At 41.8% G+C, this 17,793-nt stretch overlaps 1 protein-coding gene across 2 annotated transcripts in view; it reads left to right on the forward strand.

Annotated features, from left to right (window-relative positions):
• The first annotated feature begins 2,159 nt into the window (after window positions 1–2,159).
• The window catches only part of pde10a (phosphodiesterase 10A), a 37,630-nt gene continuing 21,996 nt past the window's right edge, over window positions 2,160–17,793 (forward strand). For both annotated transcript variants that reach the window (XM_041049384.1, XM_041049386.1), the window contains exons 1-2: window positions 2,160–2,533; window positions 14,566–14,697. In XM_041049384.1, the coding sequence (XP_040905318.1) occupies window positions 2,470–2,533; window positions 14,566–14,697 (196 nt within the window). In that variant the 5' untranslated portion in view covers window positions 2,160–2,469. The remainder of the gene's footprint in view (window positions 2,534–14,565; window positions 14,698–17,793) is intronic.

The raw sequence follows: 17,793 nt of genomic DNA on the forward strand, positions 1-17,793 counted from the left end.
GCCTCACTTTAACCATTCACACAGAAAGAAAAAATAAAACAGATCAGTTATTTAAACAGTGATAATTTTTTGTACACCTTGTAATCAGAATTGTGCCATATACCATGTCAGGATTATTTTGCTCTTCCAGTGTCTTAGAAATGAATTATGTGTCTCTTTTCTACATGGTTATTCTTAGTGGACATGAGGGGTGATGCATTCCTTGTCTGGTTTTAAGGCCAAAACTGTGCAGCATGGCCTTGAGCGTCCTTTTAGACGTCAGAGAGAACTGATACAGGAAATCCTTTGACATTTTAACACTTGACCTGTCTAATCTAAGACTGGGATATTTCTGTGGTTAATGTAAATTGTGCCATTTTCTAATTTGAAAGCTCTGTAGAAGCTAAATGATTGTTCATCACTCTTATAATTGTGCATCTGTTTGTTCAGCTTCCATTGTTTTGTTTTTTTTTAATCCAGATTTTGTTTTCCAGGCAGCGCTGAATGTAAAATGTTCTTCTAGTTGACCCGAATTTGAGGTTAATTTGATTAGTTTTTATCATCACTACGGGACTGGATATTATTTTTATTATGATGATTATTATTATTATTGGATTATAACTCTATTCCTCTATTCCAGTGCTCACGTCTCGTCTAAATCTTTCAAGCTGCACTGCAGCTGTGCAGTCTTTGCAGTGATTTGCAGAGTTAGGCCTTTGCTGAAGGAATGTACTACATTGATTTATTTTATCATGCCCATTCAAGGCGATATTTACAATTATAATTTATGTAAATGTACTACTGAGTTGGCCCGGTGAAATAAATCAATTGAATACATTCCTTTTGTAAATGCAAGTCTCTGCAGATATTTGAAGTCAGGAGCTGAAATATCAACAGTGAAAAAAAAAAGAGGCAGAAAGACAAATCTTATTTTACTTCAGACAAAAGAGCCTTACGTAAAATCTCAAGCCAGATAAGACACTAACAGACCTTTGCATGATCAGTGACGGGACAGTCCCTGTTTACTTGCGCACTCTCTCGCACATAAACACAGTTTTTGCTTTCTGTTCATTAAATAATCTTTTCTTATGCAGCACCATGATGCAAATGTGTCCTCAAATGTTTGCCTTTGTATTTTTACCAGATAGATTTTATGCTTGACACCGTTAGTTGTTCTCCTTTTGTCAGGCTTTATCGAAAGGCTGACCTGAGTGAAAGTGCTTGTTTGTTGGACACAAGTCATTCAGAAAATGTGGTTTATTAAAAACCTAACATAACTCTGCAGGTCGACCCCTGTTTCTCACTCTCTCAGTCTACTCAGAGTATGGTCAGGGTCGACTCTGGCACCCCAAGAGCAGGGAGGAATCCAGTGCCTTGCCCAAGGGCACACCGCTAAGACAGCTGCAAGCTTAAACCCGGGTACTTTAAACAGTGTGCTGTTGGTTCTCAGTCAGTACAAGCCAAAGTGGACGCTCCATTGCTTTGTCCTGCCATGCTGTACATTTGGAGGTTGTCGCCGTCTGTTCCCTGACCACTGAGTCGTGGATCAGGAAACAGCAGCGTGTCTCTGGAGAGCGAGGGGCATATGGCTCAGCCCCTTTTACGCAGCCAAATTCAGGAACAGGAACAGCAGTTCAGCAGCGTCAAGAGTGCGTTTCCCAGAAGCGTCAAATGCGCAGAAACTCCGGAAGCAAAGCCAATTTACCCTCCAAAATAAAGTTATTGTTTTGGTTTGTAGGGGAAAAAAATTACTGGATGAATGTGATAATACTGATATTATACTGAATTTTCTGAAGATGCCTCGCATTTTAAGCGCTCTGTCACTGTGTTTGGTGTGATTGTGAATGCAGCAATATCTCCCATCAAAATTGTGCCATAAGCCACACCCACCAGGGCTGGATGGATGTTTAAATGAAGCCAATTCCTGAAAATATTGTTTAATGTACTTGAGCCTTTGATAAAATATAATTGTGCTCTTCTCAGTAATTCTCACAAGGCACCCTAAAACAGCATTCGGTATTTGGGGGGCTTTTATTTGTAAAATTAGAGAGGAAGTCGTCCTTTATTGTTATGGCTGACTTGACATTGGCGCGCTCCTGTCTCTCCCTCTCTCCCCGTGTGTGTATGTGTGTGTGTTTACTCCCATTTCTCTGTGTCTATGCGTCGTCGTCTCAGCTCCCCCAGTCTGCTGCTGCACATCCACAGCGGAGCCACCACGCCGAGGAGGCGGACCGACTGTAGCTACACCTCGGCCAGCGGTGCTGGGTTATAGCGCTGGTGGAGGTTGGGGGGGGGGGGGTGGGAGCAGCACACTGCTCTTCTTGCCCTTCCGAAACCGTGCACAGCCTCAAGCACTGAGGACACCATCACCTCAGCGGGTCCTGGAATAGTTTTTCTTTTTCTTTTTTTTTGCCCAGACGCACCAAGTTGCAGCTGCAGAGGCGCACTTTTCTCCGTGGCTCCTCTCTCCCTTTGCGCTCACAATCCGACATGGAAGATGGTCCGTCTTCAACAAGCTGTTTCAGAAGGTTAACGGACTGTTTCCTGGGTGCAAGTAGGTATTTTTGACTAACACATACGAAGTGTGAAAGGGGGGAAAAAAATCATCCCTGAATTTTACGCAAACTAATATAGAGCGCACTGACTTTCAGTAACAGGATAGTAAATTGCAAAAACATAGACATATTTTTGGATGCATTGTTTCTGCTGGTCCTGCAGGCAGACGTTATTTGTCTACTCAACTTTATGAATGACCGATTGATAGCTGATCTAGATGGGTGGGGATATCATTGGAGGGGGACCAGGCAGGACGGCAATTCGTAAAATGTAGCGCTCGTCTCTCCGTGTCTTTCCCGGTGTTTGATAAAAATGCAGTGCGGGTTTGTGAAGCCCGTCTCGGATGCGAGTTGGTCCGGTCTGTCACGGAGGGAGGACAGTCAGCAGTGCTGCAATAAGACATGTCATCAGAACAGCAGGAGCCGGAGTGAAGACAGAAAGTGTAAATACTGTTTATTCATCAATAGGAAAAAAAAATCTTAAAAATATTCCAGAAGAAATGTGAGTTCGAGATTAATATTCCCATTGAAATTTAAAGTATTTTGTTATCATTTTCCATCAACTCTCATAACAATATTCATATGGATGACACTCACAGTTTCCGGAGGTTTCTGATACCACAGCTGTGATAAATATTTAGTTTTCTACCAAAATTCATTTGGGGTTTTATCTCAAGTCTTTTGCTTATTTTGTACATGTTTTTAACACAATATGACAATAAGCACCAGACACGACTCACAATTTAACATAATTTCTATTTAAAAATAAAAATCAATATAGTTAGAAATTGCTTTGAGTAAGATAAAAAATATACCAAAAAATCTTGTAAATGTATTTGTAATTTTCTCTCACTAATGTAATATTCCTCCTCTAAAATACATATATTTCCTTAACATATCTGCACTAGTCAGTGGTGAATTTGCAGTCCTTGTGGCATATTCTGGCTTTTTTTTTTTTATCTGGTGTTGTGTGTTTGTAATATTGTGGGAACTTCTAACTGAGGACTTGTCTTAATTTATCATTTTTGTGTTTCCATAATTTATTCTGTCTGTGTGCCACATGAATAATTCCGTCAGTGGTTCCATTTGTTTCAGTGGCACCTCAAGTGACCTTTAGTGGCAAATCTGTAAAAACAAGTCAGTAGTTCGGGGCCCGGGGATACTGAGTGATGCCAAAGTATGCACATAGCAGTAAACTGCAGTCATGGAATGTATTATTGAGGTACAGTATGTAGGTATCCTGGCCTCATGCTGACCAAAAAAGGACAAGAATTTCAGATTTCACAAAGCTTCCAAACTTTTTGAATTCACAGAACAGCAGTGGGTGAGGGTGGCTGTCAGAGGCGACTACATTAAAGCAACATCTAATGTAAAGATAGCTGGAATATTCACCTGTCTTATACTATTTTTTATATTAGAAACAAGCCATTCACAAATTTGTTGACCCGAGAAAAAGCTCATCATGGACTGTCCTGTCCTCTTCTGTCATAGTTGTGTGTTTGTGTATCATAGCTTACATTTATGGTGCTCTCTCTCTCTTTCTATCTTTTTTTCCCCCAAATGTTGTACAGCTGTCAATTAATCTGGGCTAAATGTAGGATTAACTTGACACACTGTTTGCCTTCTCACTGCATGTTTCCCTCTGACTGGTTTGGGATCAGGGAATAATTTGATTATATTTAACCAGGGGTTTTTGGCAGTGATAAAAACACATGAACACATTTCTGAACTAGTCATTCTATGCTCTGTATGTTTTTACGGCACTGTTAGACTGCTTCCTGCTAATGTTCGACTTAAATATAGATAAATCACTTTACATGTGTCTAACAGGGTAAAGGAGTGGGGGGTTTTTTTTGGTTAAAAAAAGTTCTGTTTTGTTTTCTAGCAACTGATGGTGTGTTTATCCTCCTATCATTGTTTGTCCTTTCTGAAATGAGACCGGTGGCTGTACTGTCCAGTTTTCCCTGGAGAGACAGACTCCAGTTTGTAAAGACAACATGTTGGCTCATTCACGCCCTGGTTGCTCATATAATTCTCAGCAGTGAGTAAGCCCTGAGATCTTGTAACTCTTTGTAGCCTCATGTTGTCGGGAAAATGTATATGCTTGTGTGTGTTTGTGTGCATTGTTCGCTGATAGTTCTGGGTCAGTATCAGAGGTCAGTCTGGGTCACCCTTAATGTGATCTCTCAGGCATTTTCAAACCCAATTGACTGTTGACGAATTGCTTAAATCAGTGAAGAAGGCTGCATTGTCAGGCAGGAAGTGCTCACGCTGGACATTTCCTGTCCCACCGCGTGCCTTCTTTCTCACAGCGAGGGTTTCTCTCAGTCACTGACATGTAACACTTGATATGATTGCCGTATGAAAATGAAAGCCTGATTGAAATTTGAATGGCTAAATAATTCCAGACTAGGCTGAGCACTTGCCAAATAGTTTCTCTTTGTGATTTGTCTTCAGTGTTTATTTAAACTTTCAGGAAATTCAAGCCAAAGAAAATTAGCTTGTTTGCGGTTTGAGCCCTTTTTTTTATATCAAGATCTGTGCAGGACTGGATCAGTGCCAGGGCACAGTGCACGATCTGAGCGGGGAAACAGATGACATTCTCCTCAAGGCGTCCATTGACCCCTCGTCAGCTTTGTCGTGGGTTGGTATCTGAGGGGATGGGAAAAGGCCACATGCATGTAGATTTCTTTTTACAACTTGTCCTCGTATCAAGGCTCATAAAAGAACACGGCGCTGGAGAAGACGCAAGGATCTGTGGTTCTCATTACCAGGTCCCAACTGGCCCCTCTGCAGAACGGCTGCAGAGTTCAGCATCACTCCAGATGTGGAGCCGGGAACATGACCCCTGATTACTGATGTGGCTCTGGGGAGGGGGGGCAGATGCAGTGCTACATCAAATCACCGGTTCAGGCGAGAGGCTGACTTTGAGGCGGCGACTCCAGCTTCACTGTGAAGGCTCATCATCAGCAGTGTTGTAGGCTGTGTGATCTTCCACCTCTGGCTGTTGTTCAGTTTCCTTTCACAGAGCGAAATGCACACGAAAGTTTTGAGTTTGAAGGCCGACCTGCAGTGTGTCTGTAACTGCAGTCAGAGTGTTGCTGCTTGCCCGTGGCCACACTATTCGGCTGTGGATCAAGGGACATGCCTTATCTACATCTCAGTTTGCCATTTATAGCCCTTACCCTTTACGTCTAATGACCTGGGCCATGGAAGTGGAAATAATGCAAATTACATTTCCATGGAAATCTCTCTCTCTCTCTCTCTCTCTCTCTGGCTGTGTGTGTGTGTGTGTGTGTGTGTGAGTGAGAGGTGCAAGCTTGTATGTTTGTGCAGCAGTGTTTGTTTTTGCCACGTGGGGGCGTGTCTCTGGAAGTGATGGGACTGCAGTTAAAGTCCAGGGTGAAACAGCGTTTTCTTAATTTGACACCTTTTCACTGACCGGTGTATTGATTGAGCCGAAACGGTCACCTCACCCTTGGCTCTTGTGGAATGTGGAAGGGGGTGTGTGTACACACATTTGTAGTGTTCACCTGCATATATATATACACACACACACACACACACACAGTTTCATGGGCACAGGTTCAATGAATAAATGAGGTGAGCAGTGGGAAAGGAGTCAAAGCATTTTCATCCTCAGTGTTTGCTCTTTTTTTCCTCTTTGCTGCTCAGTGAATGTCAGTCTTGGACACTGTGCGCCAGCCCTCCCATAGATAAGATAAGAACCACATGCTCTTCCCACCTCCTGGCAAGGGAGTCCCAGGCGGACCTGCTGACGCACGCACCCCGCAGCAACCCCCACCCCCTTTCCTGCCTCAGCCTCATGTCAGGAGAGTGAAAAGTAGTACCTTGGCAGCTTGCCCTTGACTCTCTGCCAGAAGGAGTGCGCTTCGAGAGAAGTGGTCTTTTCCCTTTTTCTCTCATGTGCATTTTTCATCTATGTGTTGCAGAGGAGGAACATCTTGCTCACTAAGCATCGGCACTGCCGGGGTCCGGCCTCTGCCGTTGACTCTGCCGCTCGACGTCGTCTGACAGGAGCGCTGAAGACACGCGTTCACCTCTGTTCAGGCACTGTCATGTAGATGGTTAACTGCTTCATGGGAAATAGAGATGAATGATGGAGATGGGTGGAGCTGGTTGTTTTAACAGCTCCTCTAATGTTCCTTTATCTGCGTATGTGAGCTTATTGTCTTCAGTTAAAGCAATACTTTACTTTTAAAGTGCCTCCAGGAATTTTCAGTCCTACATAGCAAGAATAAAACAATTCAACCAATCCTCATTTTATTTGATAGAGCTTGTACCTTTGACTAATTACTGCAGAATTTTAGGGAAAAATGTGTCTATTTAATGCCTCAATGTATAAAAAAAAATAGTTAAAAATTTGAACTCATTCAGCAGCCAAACACTCGTGACATTCTTTCAGTGACATTCTTTCAACAATGAAATCAAACATTGTTTAGAAAGTTCATCCCAGTACTATTGCAGGATTTCCCATGAATGTGTTGCACTTTTAGGTTGCTTTCTTTTCACCCTTCTGTCGGGTTCATCCCCAACCAGGTCCATGGGGTTTAAGTCTGTGCTGGTCTTCATCATGTGAATCCACCGTCTGGTTTTGCTCTTCTTATGTTTTGGGTCATTATCTTGCTGTAGGATGAACCTCTGACCAACCAGTCTGTCCTCCTTTGTTACTGGCCTTCTTCTCACCATTCTGATAATAATATACAGCACTACTTCCTGCAGCACATTATTGTCCTAGTAATGCTTCAGAGGGCGTAGTAACACAGTTTGTTCAAACACTGCCTTTGTACAGAAAGAAGCTTTGGAGCACCTGTAGGAATCATTTGCATCAACTTCATCTACTTCCATTACTTTAATCCTGACAAAAGATCCTTTTTAAATTATGTGTACGTTATTTAGTTTTTGGGGGCCTTTTTTTTTTTTTTTTTTTTTTACCTTGGGCAGTTTCTTACTGGACTTGAGCTGCTTAAATTTCAATAACCTAAAAAAATGGGTAGTATATACCCTGGTCAGCTTAAATCACACCTCACCAGCAGCTACAGCAACCACCTTCTTGCCAATTGAGTCAATGCCTCATCAACTTTCTCTCAGCTGAGCAGCCTTGTTAAACAGCCCATACACCCAGGTGGTGCAATGTCTATTTGCACTAAACAAGCTTCACCTGCCAAACCATTTCCAGTTTTAAAGTTAACCATCCGTGCCCTCACACCTCAAATTAGCCACTGAATTAGTGGTATGAGCGGGCAAAGTTAGTGAGTTAACCTGACAGGCAAAATTCAGGGCAGAAAGTTAATAAAATATGTTCAACTTTGTGGCTAGTGAATAAACTACTCACATTTGCATATAAAATAATTGTTTGCACTAAAATTTTTGAGGATAACTTTTGTCATATATGATTACGTGTTAAGATTAGCATGGATTTCTTCTACCAGTCATATTTTTCCAGCTGAAAAGCAAAAACACAGCCGCAGTTTATAAAAAAAATCACACAAAAATGTTGCAAATTACAACATAAATTTTCAGAGCTGCCACAAAAGGAGACAGTTTTTGCTACAGTGATTACAGTAGACAGCACTGTTGACCATTCACTACTGTCACCCTTTAAAGAGTAGCTTAACCACACCCAGCGTCACTGATTTGTGCGCTGTTGCACCTGTAAGCCCAACATTGATGTCACGGTGTCCTGGTGTAGACATGTACATCACCGCCATAACGTGAGAAGTTCAACCACTGGAGGTTGACAATCAAACCATGTGACGATATCACATTGGTTTCTATAAACATATTTTTTTTAAACTATTTTCTGCCCTTTCAAAGACAAAATGATTATTCAGCTATTCCCAAAAAAAAAATAATCACAGAACAGTGAGATGCTGATTGGAATGCGTTGTGTAAGAAGTACATCTGCAATCAATGACACTGATATTGAGAAATTCAGATTTTAAAATAGAATACTTTGAGTTAAAAAGAAGTAAAAGAGGAAGCTGCTCAGCGGTTGAAGACGCCTGCTGCAATCACCAGCCCTGTGCCTCAGCTCTCAGATGAAGACTGAAAGGATGGCATGTTGCTTCAGAACTGTGACAGAGAGAAGTTGTGCAAGCTTAAATCAAACTAGATGTAAATGGTAAAATAAGAACAGAGTTGTGGACACAGAGAGATGGCCTTCCTTCATGGGGGTTTCTTTTCCTTTCCTCTGAGGGAGCTTCCTATAAAGAGATGTAAGCTCAGAAATACTCTGGGACTTTTCCTCTTGCGTGTCATTGATAAATGTCGACCTGCGAAGTGTCTTATTATGACTTGTGACTCATGATATCTCACCACGACTGACTCAGTGTTAAGTTTCATTTCTGATGCTTGTTTCAGTTGCTACACAAGGACAAATATTTATTCAAAACATATTTGAAGCCCTACCGCAACCCGAAGCTGCAAACAGTAACAGACAGTAAACATATACAAAAAAATAGAAAAATAATCTAAAAAAATCACTTTCACTTATATGGTAATTGTCAAAATATGTATCATTAACTCACAATGACAATTCAAAATCCTGTATTTTCGTGCCTCACTATGCTTATACTGATTTGAGATGATAAATCGCAGTGTAATTTGCTTATTTAGTTGCTGCTGCTTCATCTTAACATTTAGGAAGAAAAGACTGTTGACTGACAGTTTCCACACTCATCTGTGTATGTGTTTAACAATGTGTGCAATACCGTAAACAATCTCAGAACTGTGAAAGCTGAGTCAAGAGCACTTGTCAACTTTTAGCTAGCTGTGGTTGGTCACCCGTCAAAGATGCCAGGATTATACACAATGTGCAAACGTCCAAAAAATGCTGCTCCTCCGTCTGCTGGACAAACCCCAGATTTTGTCAGCAGGACAGAGCCACTTCTGTCAAAAATGACAGAAACGATAAATGCAACAGCTGGTAGTCAACATAGCTTCCAGGGACAATACCCTACTTCAGTCGCAAGAGCCCAGTAAATTACAAAATAAAAGCAAACAGGCAATATCAGGTCCTTTATGGGACAAAACGTTGTTCTGAGACCTAAGCAGAGATATTGCTTCCACCTCGGTATCATTCGAATTGATGTCTGTCTTTAGCTTTAACTGGTCAAGCACTGCTTGGCTTGCTTGTCCTGACAGCACGCCAGTGCGAAGGAGTGAATTACTTACAGTTTACAGCATCTCTACAAACCATTTACTTTTCCATATAAAATCAGAGCATGCCTAATTGATTTCCTTAATAAAAAATGCTTGTAAACTTGAATTGTAACTCCCCAGAATTTACTATTTTGAAGCTTTTTCAGGATGTTTTGATGCCTCAATTCCCTATTAATACCACAAATTGGTGGCCCATGCTGTCTGTAAATGCATTCCCCGTCATACGGGAGTGTGTTCATATTGAAAGACCCAGACAGACCGAGACTGGTTTGGCTTTCTCTTCCCAGTCCCAGGGTGTGGTATAGTCAAGATAAGTGTTATGCAACAATACCTCACTGCATGAACTCAGGCTTCAGTTTTTACACAGGAAGCCCAAGTCTGAGTCAGGCACCAAAATCTCTGCCAACTGGGCTTCAGCCACTCATGCTGCACAACAAAATACTTCCCGCCTATACATTTGTCTGAATGAGCAACCTCATTCAGACTCAAACTCATTTAATTAAAGAGGTGGGAAGTAAATTAGTATATGATAAATGTAAAATACATCACATTGTTAAAGACTAAACCAGTAGTTCCCAACCATTTTGACCCCTCACAAAAAAAAACAGTGTCTAGTGGGGGCCGTTCCAATCCGTTGCGTTCCCATCTAAGAATTACCCCTTGAGGCCCAATATTCCCCCAAAAAAGCAAAGATTAGACAAAAGTTCAAATAATCAACAAAAATTTGTGCAACAAAACTTTTTTTTAAATTCCTGTCCCCCCCCAAATTAATCTTGCGACCCAATGGAGGGGGCCCAGTCCCCAGGTTGGTAACCACTTGATTAAATTATCTTCACCTCCACCAACAACTAGATTTAGTTCCCTTCAATAGGATTTGAATACAAGACTTTTACTTTTAGGAGTATTTTTACATTAAGACATTAATACTTTCACTTAGTACAGGATTCGAATAGTTCCCCTACCACTGTTTAAGTGTAATCAGGAACAGGCTAAGTAAATGGCAGTAATCCTCTGCCACAGCCTTCACACAGCCTACAATATACAAACAATTCAATGTGGTAGACATGGGAAGAACTAACTGCTCGGGCAGAAAGTTTGTGGACTGGACCAAGATTTAAAACTATGACAAATCTGAAAAGAACCTGTAAGATGGTGAAGATTTTGACTCATTTTGTTTGTACATTTTGGTTTGAGTTCGGCGTGTCAGACATGCTTCTCTGTCACTGTGTCTATAAGAATCAAATGAAAAACATTTAGTGCTTATCTTGATGACGCTGTTGGCCCCAGTGGGAAGGAAACTTTCACTGAGGTTTTGCAAAATAAAAGAAAAAAGCTCCGGTCAAACCAGTGACCAAGCCATTGCTTTTACCACAGCAGTCTCTCCCTCTCTCTCTCTCTCTCCTGATTGAGTGAGCACATGTGGTTCCCAATGGGGTTAACCATTCTGGACCACAGCATGTGGGACAGATCTGGCTGCACCTTTGATTAGCCGCCGTAGTCGCAGGCTTGGGACACTGACGCATATTCCACAGCTCTGAGTGTCACTGCGGTCACATCAGGTTGAGCTGCGGCTCTGAAAACTACGGAGGGAATCAGAGGGAAAGCCTGTAAGGTCGGCAGAAAGTAGCAGGAATGTTCAGAAAAAAATGTGCCATCAATCACCATCATGGCGTAATATAGTGGCTGTCAGATCAAACCAGTCATTCATCTGGCTTCTTTTCCAGAGCACTTTAACAGAGATTGACGATATTTACATTTTTTTTTCTTTTTTACCAATAAGCAGTGTTTTCTAAACTGACACAGATAAATATTTTAAATGTGTCAAGGTGGCACCAGTGGATTTTACCTGAGCTAACTGTGATGCAGTCTCTTCTTCATTAGTCACTCACTGAGAGAAATGTTTAAATTATTTCAACAAAATGTCAAAATTATGTAACTTTGATCTTTGATTTTCAAACATCTTTGCTATTACATTTAGAGGAAGTCGACCCTTGAAGGCTTTCCTGTCATGTGCACTGCCTCCTGTTGATGCATCATGATATTGTATTACATGTCTTCCCTGTAAGCATTTGATTAAAGCATCAAGATAACACAGTTTTAAAGGATAAGTCTCTGAATTTTCTCGTCTGTATTTCTCTTATTGTCAGCAAATACCACAAAAAGACCAGAACCAATAATGAATTACACCTGGTACCATGTATGTGTATGTGTATGTGTGTGTGTCTGTGTGTGTGTGGTAGCCAAAGCCTGTTACAGGTTATTGCTTTGTGCAGTTGAGCTCCTTTGTTGACCAAAAACTAATAAATAGACATCACTGAGCTGCACTGGGTGACATGATAATTCATTACAATGATCATGGGCACTGTAGTTTATTTTGCATCTATCCCAGAAACACCATCTTCCTGCCTGAAATAATCACCAGAGCACCAAGTGTGTATTAATCCACAGCTAAAGAGTCCCTGTCAAATACACTGTTTACTCTTGTGTGAATAATGTTTGATCAAAAAAAAAAAAAAAGAACTACAGTACCCTGCGACTTTAAGATTTTTTTTATTTTATTTTATTTTTTTTAAATAAAAGCGTATATTCATAACCTGTTTTTAGATTTATGTCTTCAACCACAGACAGCTTGGAAAGTATTGAGAGACACATTGTTGGTTTTGGTCTTTTTATGTGACATGTTGACAATAATAAAAATACAGAGTATTTTATTTTCCTTTAAGCAGTTAGTGGCTTGACACTGATCAGCTGACAGATATACTGTATTCTGCTCCTCAGTCTTTGTGAGGGGAGTAAAAACATTGAATTTGTTCACTGTTGGTTAGGTTAAGTGTTGAGTTAGGGGTCAAAAATAAACGGTGGTTGTTCTTGAGAGCCATTGTTCGCTCTTTCTTTCAGGCTTCTGTAAAGCTCCACAAACTCCCCCTTTTCAAAATTTTTGCTCGCGTGGGCCATTAATTTTAAGCACAGGGATGTACCCAGAACACCATCTTATCAACCATTATGTGCCCACTGCAAAATTCTTATCACTGCTGTTTGTTTTTGCCCCATGGAAATAGGACATTTGACTATTTTTGTTCATGTGCACACATATGATTGCTAAATAATTTTCATAGCCCGTCGACACAAAACTTGTATTCATAAATTCATACAGCCTCCTTGTTTTTTCTTTTTTTGTGGTGTCACCAATCACAGTGCCCTCTTTGTGTGTCAGACAGGACAAAGTTATAAGGGTCTTTTGCAGTGCTCCCATTTTACTCCCCTCTGTGTGTCTTTCTGTCCCCTGCAGCTCCCTTCACCCCTACCCCTTTAACTTTCTCTCATTTATTAAGCTGTATTCTGCCGATGTGCGTCAGAGCTGGCCAGGAGTCTCGTGAGGCGTTCCGCTCCTGAAGAGCTGTGTCTCGTGTCTGGACAGCGTCAGACCACAGCATCCTCCACCCCTCAAACTTACCCCCACCTCTGTTTGCCTTATTTGTCTGCAACCACAAGCCTGCTCGACCCACACACACACACTGAGCAGATGATCCATCATAACTGAAGATCAAATGATTTGTTCTGGGGGAATAAATCAAAGGTCGTAGGTAGCTGCGCAGACTGTTTACCAGAGTCAGGAGCACTTTGATTCTAAAATTAAATTAAATTCAAATAAGTAAAAGTTTGTCCTGAAATGCAAGTTTTAAACACTTTTTTTATTGACATACAACAGGTTATCTGCAGCTGAAGTGGATGCTTCTATCTCTTGCATCTGGTTTTATTTTGTCATCTGGCACAACAGTGGAGTCTGTGCCACCCTTCACTTACTGTTTTTTGTACACAAGTGTCTGTAGCCATTCGCAACCCAGATATCATACATGATTTCAGACAGACGCCCCACTTAGTAATATTTTTATGCCCCGTGTGTGTCTGACAGCAGCACACATGCCTTCCAGCTGCATGTTCTCCTGTGATTCATACTTGAAGGGAGTCTACACAGATGCTGCTGATAACCAGACATTTCGTGAGAAAGCGGTAAAACGATCAGGGCTGTCTGAATACAACAGCCCTTTTTTCTACAATTATCTGACAACAGATAAAATTACTGTGTACCATACCATAAAATGTACATTCAGCACTGCCATGGGATTTGTTTTCTCTTTCAGCAATTATTACCTTTGGCTGCATTGTATGTAAGCACTGAGTTTTGTTGAGTTCCCCTCGTTGAGATGACATCTCATGGCTGAATTTAGACAGTTACAAGTCTTTGTTTGAGACACACACTCCATTTGCGTGAGTGACCTAAACATGATGGTTTCCTAGTGCATCATGACGGCCTCTCAGACGCCAGCGGGTATATTAAAAACAACTTTCCCTCAACGATGGTCTGGCAAATGGCTTTTTTCCCTGACAACAAAGACAGTAAACAGCAGCACTTAGCGAGCTCTCAAGAACCTAATTGCCTATTAAGCACAATCGAGTCCTCCTTTATCCTGCTGCCTCTGTTGGGGGCTCCTATCCCTGGAGACACAGCTTTACAGTAAACATAAGTGAGCTAGCCTGGCTATCTGAGAGCTTTAGCGGGAAAATAGGCGCTGCTGCTGCGCTCACCTCACATTAAAGCCAAAGAGAGATGACCTTCGGCTGTTTCTAGCCTGTGGATTTGTTTGGGTGGCTGTCGGGAACACTGTGGGCCAGAGTGAGACATTATTTCCGTCCTTTTATATCTTATATTTCTCTCCTCTTCTGCTATTTCCATGATTTTGTGCATCATCTCCCAGCGTCATTTTTTATTTTTACACTTTGCTTAGTCATGGATAAAGTTGTGTAGTGTGTGAAGTAAAAGACGTTTTGTTTCTGTGCTCTTCAGGCTTGACAGATGAGAAAGTGAAGGCCTACCTCTCGCTGCACCCGCAGATGCTGGATGACTTTGTGTTGGAGAGTGTGAGTGCAGAGACGTTGGACAGATGGCTGAAGAGGAAGACCAGCAGCAGGCCTGCAGGTATACCCACTCCCACACACACACACACACACACACACACACACAGCGATAAACATGGAAACAAACACACATGCTGCAGCTCTCTGGATCACTGTGACAGATTTCTGTATATTGACACAGAGTTGTAATTTCTGTAATACTTTGCTTTGGTTAAATGTTTGTGCTTTTTAGCTCACATAATCCCATACGAGCACCCCGACTAGTCAACCACAAATACAGGCTGCCCCTAATAGCTGCAGCCAAGTCAGTCGTTTCCTTTTATTGCACTGAAAAACTAAAACCTTTTCTCTTAAAAACCAAAGGATAACCGGAGCCGAGGCAGAGTGTGCCTCTGCGGGTTCCATTTATTATCCCGGCCATTTGCAATACAAATCACTCATCTTCACATGTGTTTCCTTTAATCGCCAGTGTGTGTGTGTGTGATAGACAGACGAAAGAGAGAGGGAACGGGCTTGTCGGGTGTTTACGGGTCATTAGATGTGTTTGAGCGGGCTGAGTTGAGCCTGTGCCTTGCGCTCCACACATAGCGGACTGTTTCTCAGACCAACCGCATCCATCAAGGGCCCACAGAGCTGGCACTCTGCCCAGTTGAGCTGCTGACGTCAGAGGCGACCTCCAGAGACATGCAGCCGGCTGAAGGGGGGCCCAAGGGAGGGGTGGGGATGGTGGTGGTGGTGGTGAGGGGTTGTGCTGGCTCAGGGTGTGGGTGTGTTGAAGGGGGGAGGCTGGCGGAGGATGGATTTGTCACATTTTGGAGCTGCTTTATTGCTGCCATGCAGAGACGTTGGTCTCTCAGGTCTGGTCCTGCATTTGAAACAGTTTCCTGTATACAGTATATACACTATGTGTGTCTGAGTGTGTGTGTGTTTAGGCTGACAGGTAGAAACAGAGGCTCAAATCATTCTTGCTGGCGCCAAGAGGGAATACTAATTTCACCCTTGTAGTTCAGGTCAGAGCAGATGAAGCCGGTTCAAAGCAGAACACTGATTCATAAAACTTCATCACGGAGCACAAAGATTTTAGATCTACGTGTCTTTGCTTATGTCTGATCAGTTTTCAGTTACGTATGAGTCATGAAACCAAATTCCGCCAGTGCAAAGGTCATGTATTTTCCCATGCTTTGCAAAGACTCAATAATATAAAGAACCATTTTGTCTACGACGCATCACATATACTTTATGTGACTGCTGGCTGTTTTTCAAAGCATGTTTTAGTGATTAAGATTTAAAATTTGCGTTTCCCTCTCTTCTATTCAGCCACTGCTTTCCATTTATTTTCAGTTTGGTAGGAAAACCAAGCTGTAGGGACTGTAGTTATCATTGAAAAGCCTGAGCTGCATTACTGTACAGCTGTAACATAACTTTGACAAAAAACAAAAGCAGACATGACGTTCATTATGATGGCTTCTCAAGCAAGTTTCAAATTTCAATGTTGTCCAGAAAAACTTGCTAACCACTGACTGCCTGGAAGATAGAAATCTGTCTATAGCTCTATGACCTGCTTTTGAAATTGATCAGTAATGATGCAAACGGTATTAATGATACTACTGATATTACTGATCCCCAAATATGTGGTAAATTACGTGCATCAGTTTGTTGGATGAGGAAACACAGTGGAGGACCAGAGGAACCATGCAGAGCAGTTCGTGTTAGAAAGACAAAATTACTGAACTGATACAGAAGCAGCTCACGGTTTTTTTCAATTTTTGTTTTTCATGTGGTGATAGAGAGAATATCAGTGGCACACTATAGCTTATACTGTGTGGAAACACAGCTACAAAAGGTATTTTGTGCATTTTGTGCAGAGTTTGCCAACAGCGTTCCTTAAGCTCTCAGTGAGTACCACCACTTACACATCAATGTAGGTCATGTGTAGGTTTGCAGTACAATGCTCTGCAACAAGTGTCTAGACTTTTGCTCTCCTGTCCGTGAGTCACTGACACACATCGAAGTGTGGTTCCAGGTCTTGGACAGTCATAGTGCGTATGTTTAAAAAGTGTTTGTGGAGACAATTGAATAAACTGCTTGAAGTGATGTTACCTGAGTGAGCTGGGGCTGAAGACAAGTTTGAAAATGGCAAAAATGATGATGCGGGAGTGTGCCCGGTCCTCATCAACTGCATGAGGCTAGAGGTTTGAGGCTGTTAATAGCATAACACAGTCTAGTTGCATTATGGGTAATGTAGGCACCAGGTTTTGGCAAGTACGAATAATGTGCCCAGTAAAAAATAGGTGTCTGCTGTATCGATTTTGATCCATTTTTTTTCCATTGAGTCCAACAGTGTTATGGGAATTACCCCCTGGAATTTTCTTCTAAACAAACAACGTGATATTTATATTCAGCTTGTAAAAACTACTTTTTCTAAAAAGCATTATTTTTTTACTGGAGGTGTGTGTTGAATGCTTTTCCTTTCTCACACCTGACGTGGTGTTTAGTGTCATCAGTTTATATATGTGTTGAAAATAGAGTAGCTGTATGTTCGTCATGCAGGTTTGACCATCATGTAAAATATTATGAAAATACCTTTGTATATTTATTCTGTTTTGACCTCATGCGACTCACGCTGGGCTTGCTGAGTTAACCAAGTTGTTAGAACACATAACAAAATGCAGGTATCGGACAATATTCAGCCACTAGCTCGATGCTTTTGGGCTCTTGAGCTGTGCGAGAGGTGACCACACTGACTGCTCTCTCATTATGCCTCATGTCTCTCTCGGGGTTGATATTTACATCACACCAGTAATATCACTCTAAGTCCACTTCCTCTGTTAGACCACTGTCAGCAGACACTTGGGCACCACTCTGAAGCCTTTGCGTCTCCCTCTCAGTGGCTGTATCCGCTTAAATGATAAGCATGGTCTAATTTCTGGTTCATCACTCAGCCTGAACGGTCACTTTGACTTGTAGATTTATTTGACACATTTCTCCCATTGTTTTAAAGAAGCCGAATCCTTTTTTTTTTTTTTTTTTAGAGAGATCAGATTGATCTTATAGTCTTTATGAGCGCAGCAGCAGCAGCAGGACCTGTCATCATGTGATCGTCACTGAGATAACCACTCTTTCCTGGAAGCCGTCCCTGCAGCCAGTCCCGTTCTCA

Source organism: Toxotes jaculatrix, chromosome 11 (assembly GCF_017976425.1).
Source record: "Toxotes jaculatrix isolate fToxJac2 chromosome 11, fToxJac2.pri, whole genome shotgun sequence".
NCBI classification, from domain to species: Eukaryota; Metazoa; Chordata; class Actinopteri; family Toxotidae; genus Toxotes; species Toxotes jaculatrix.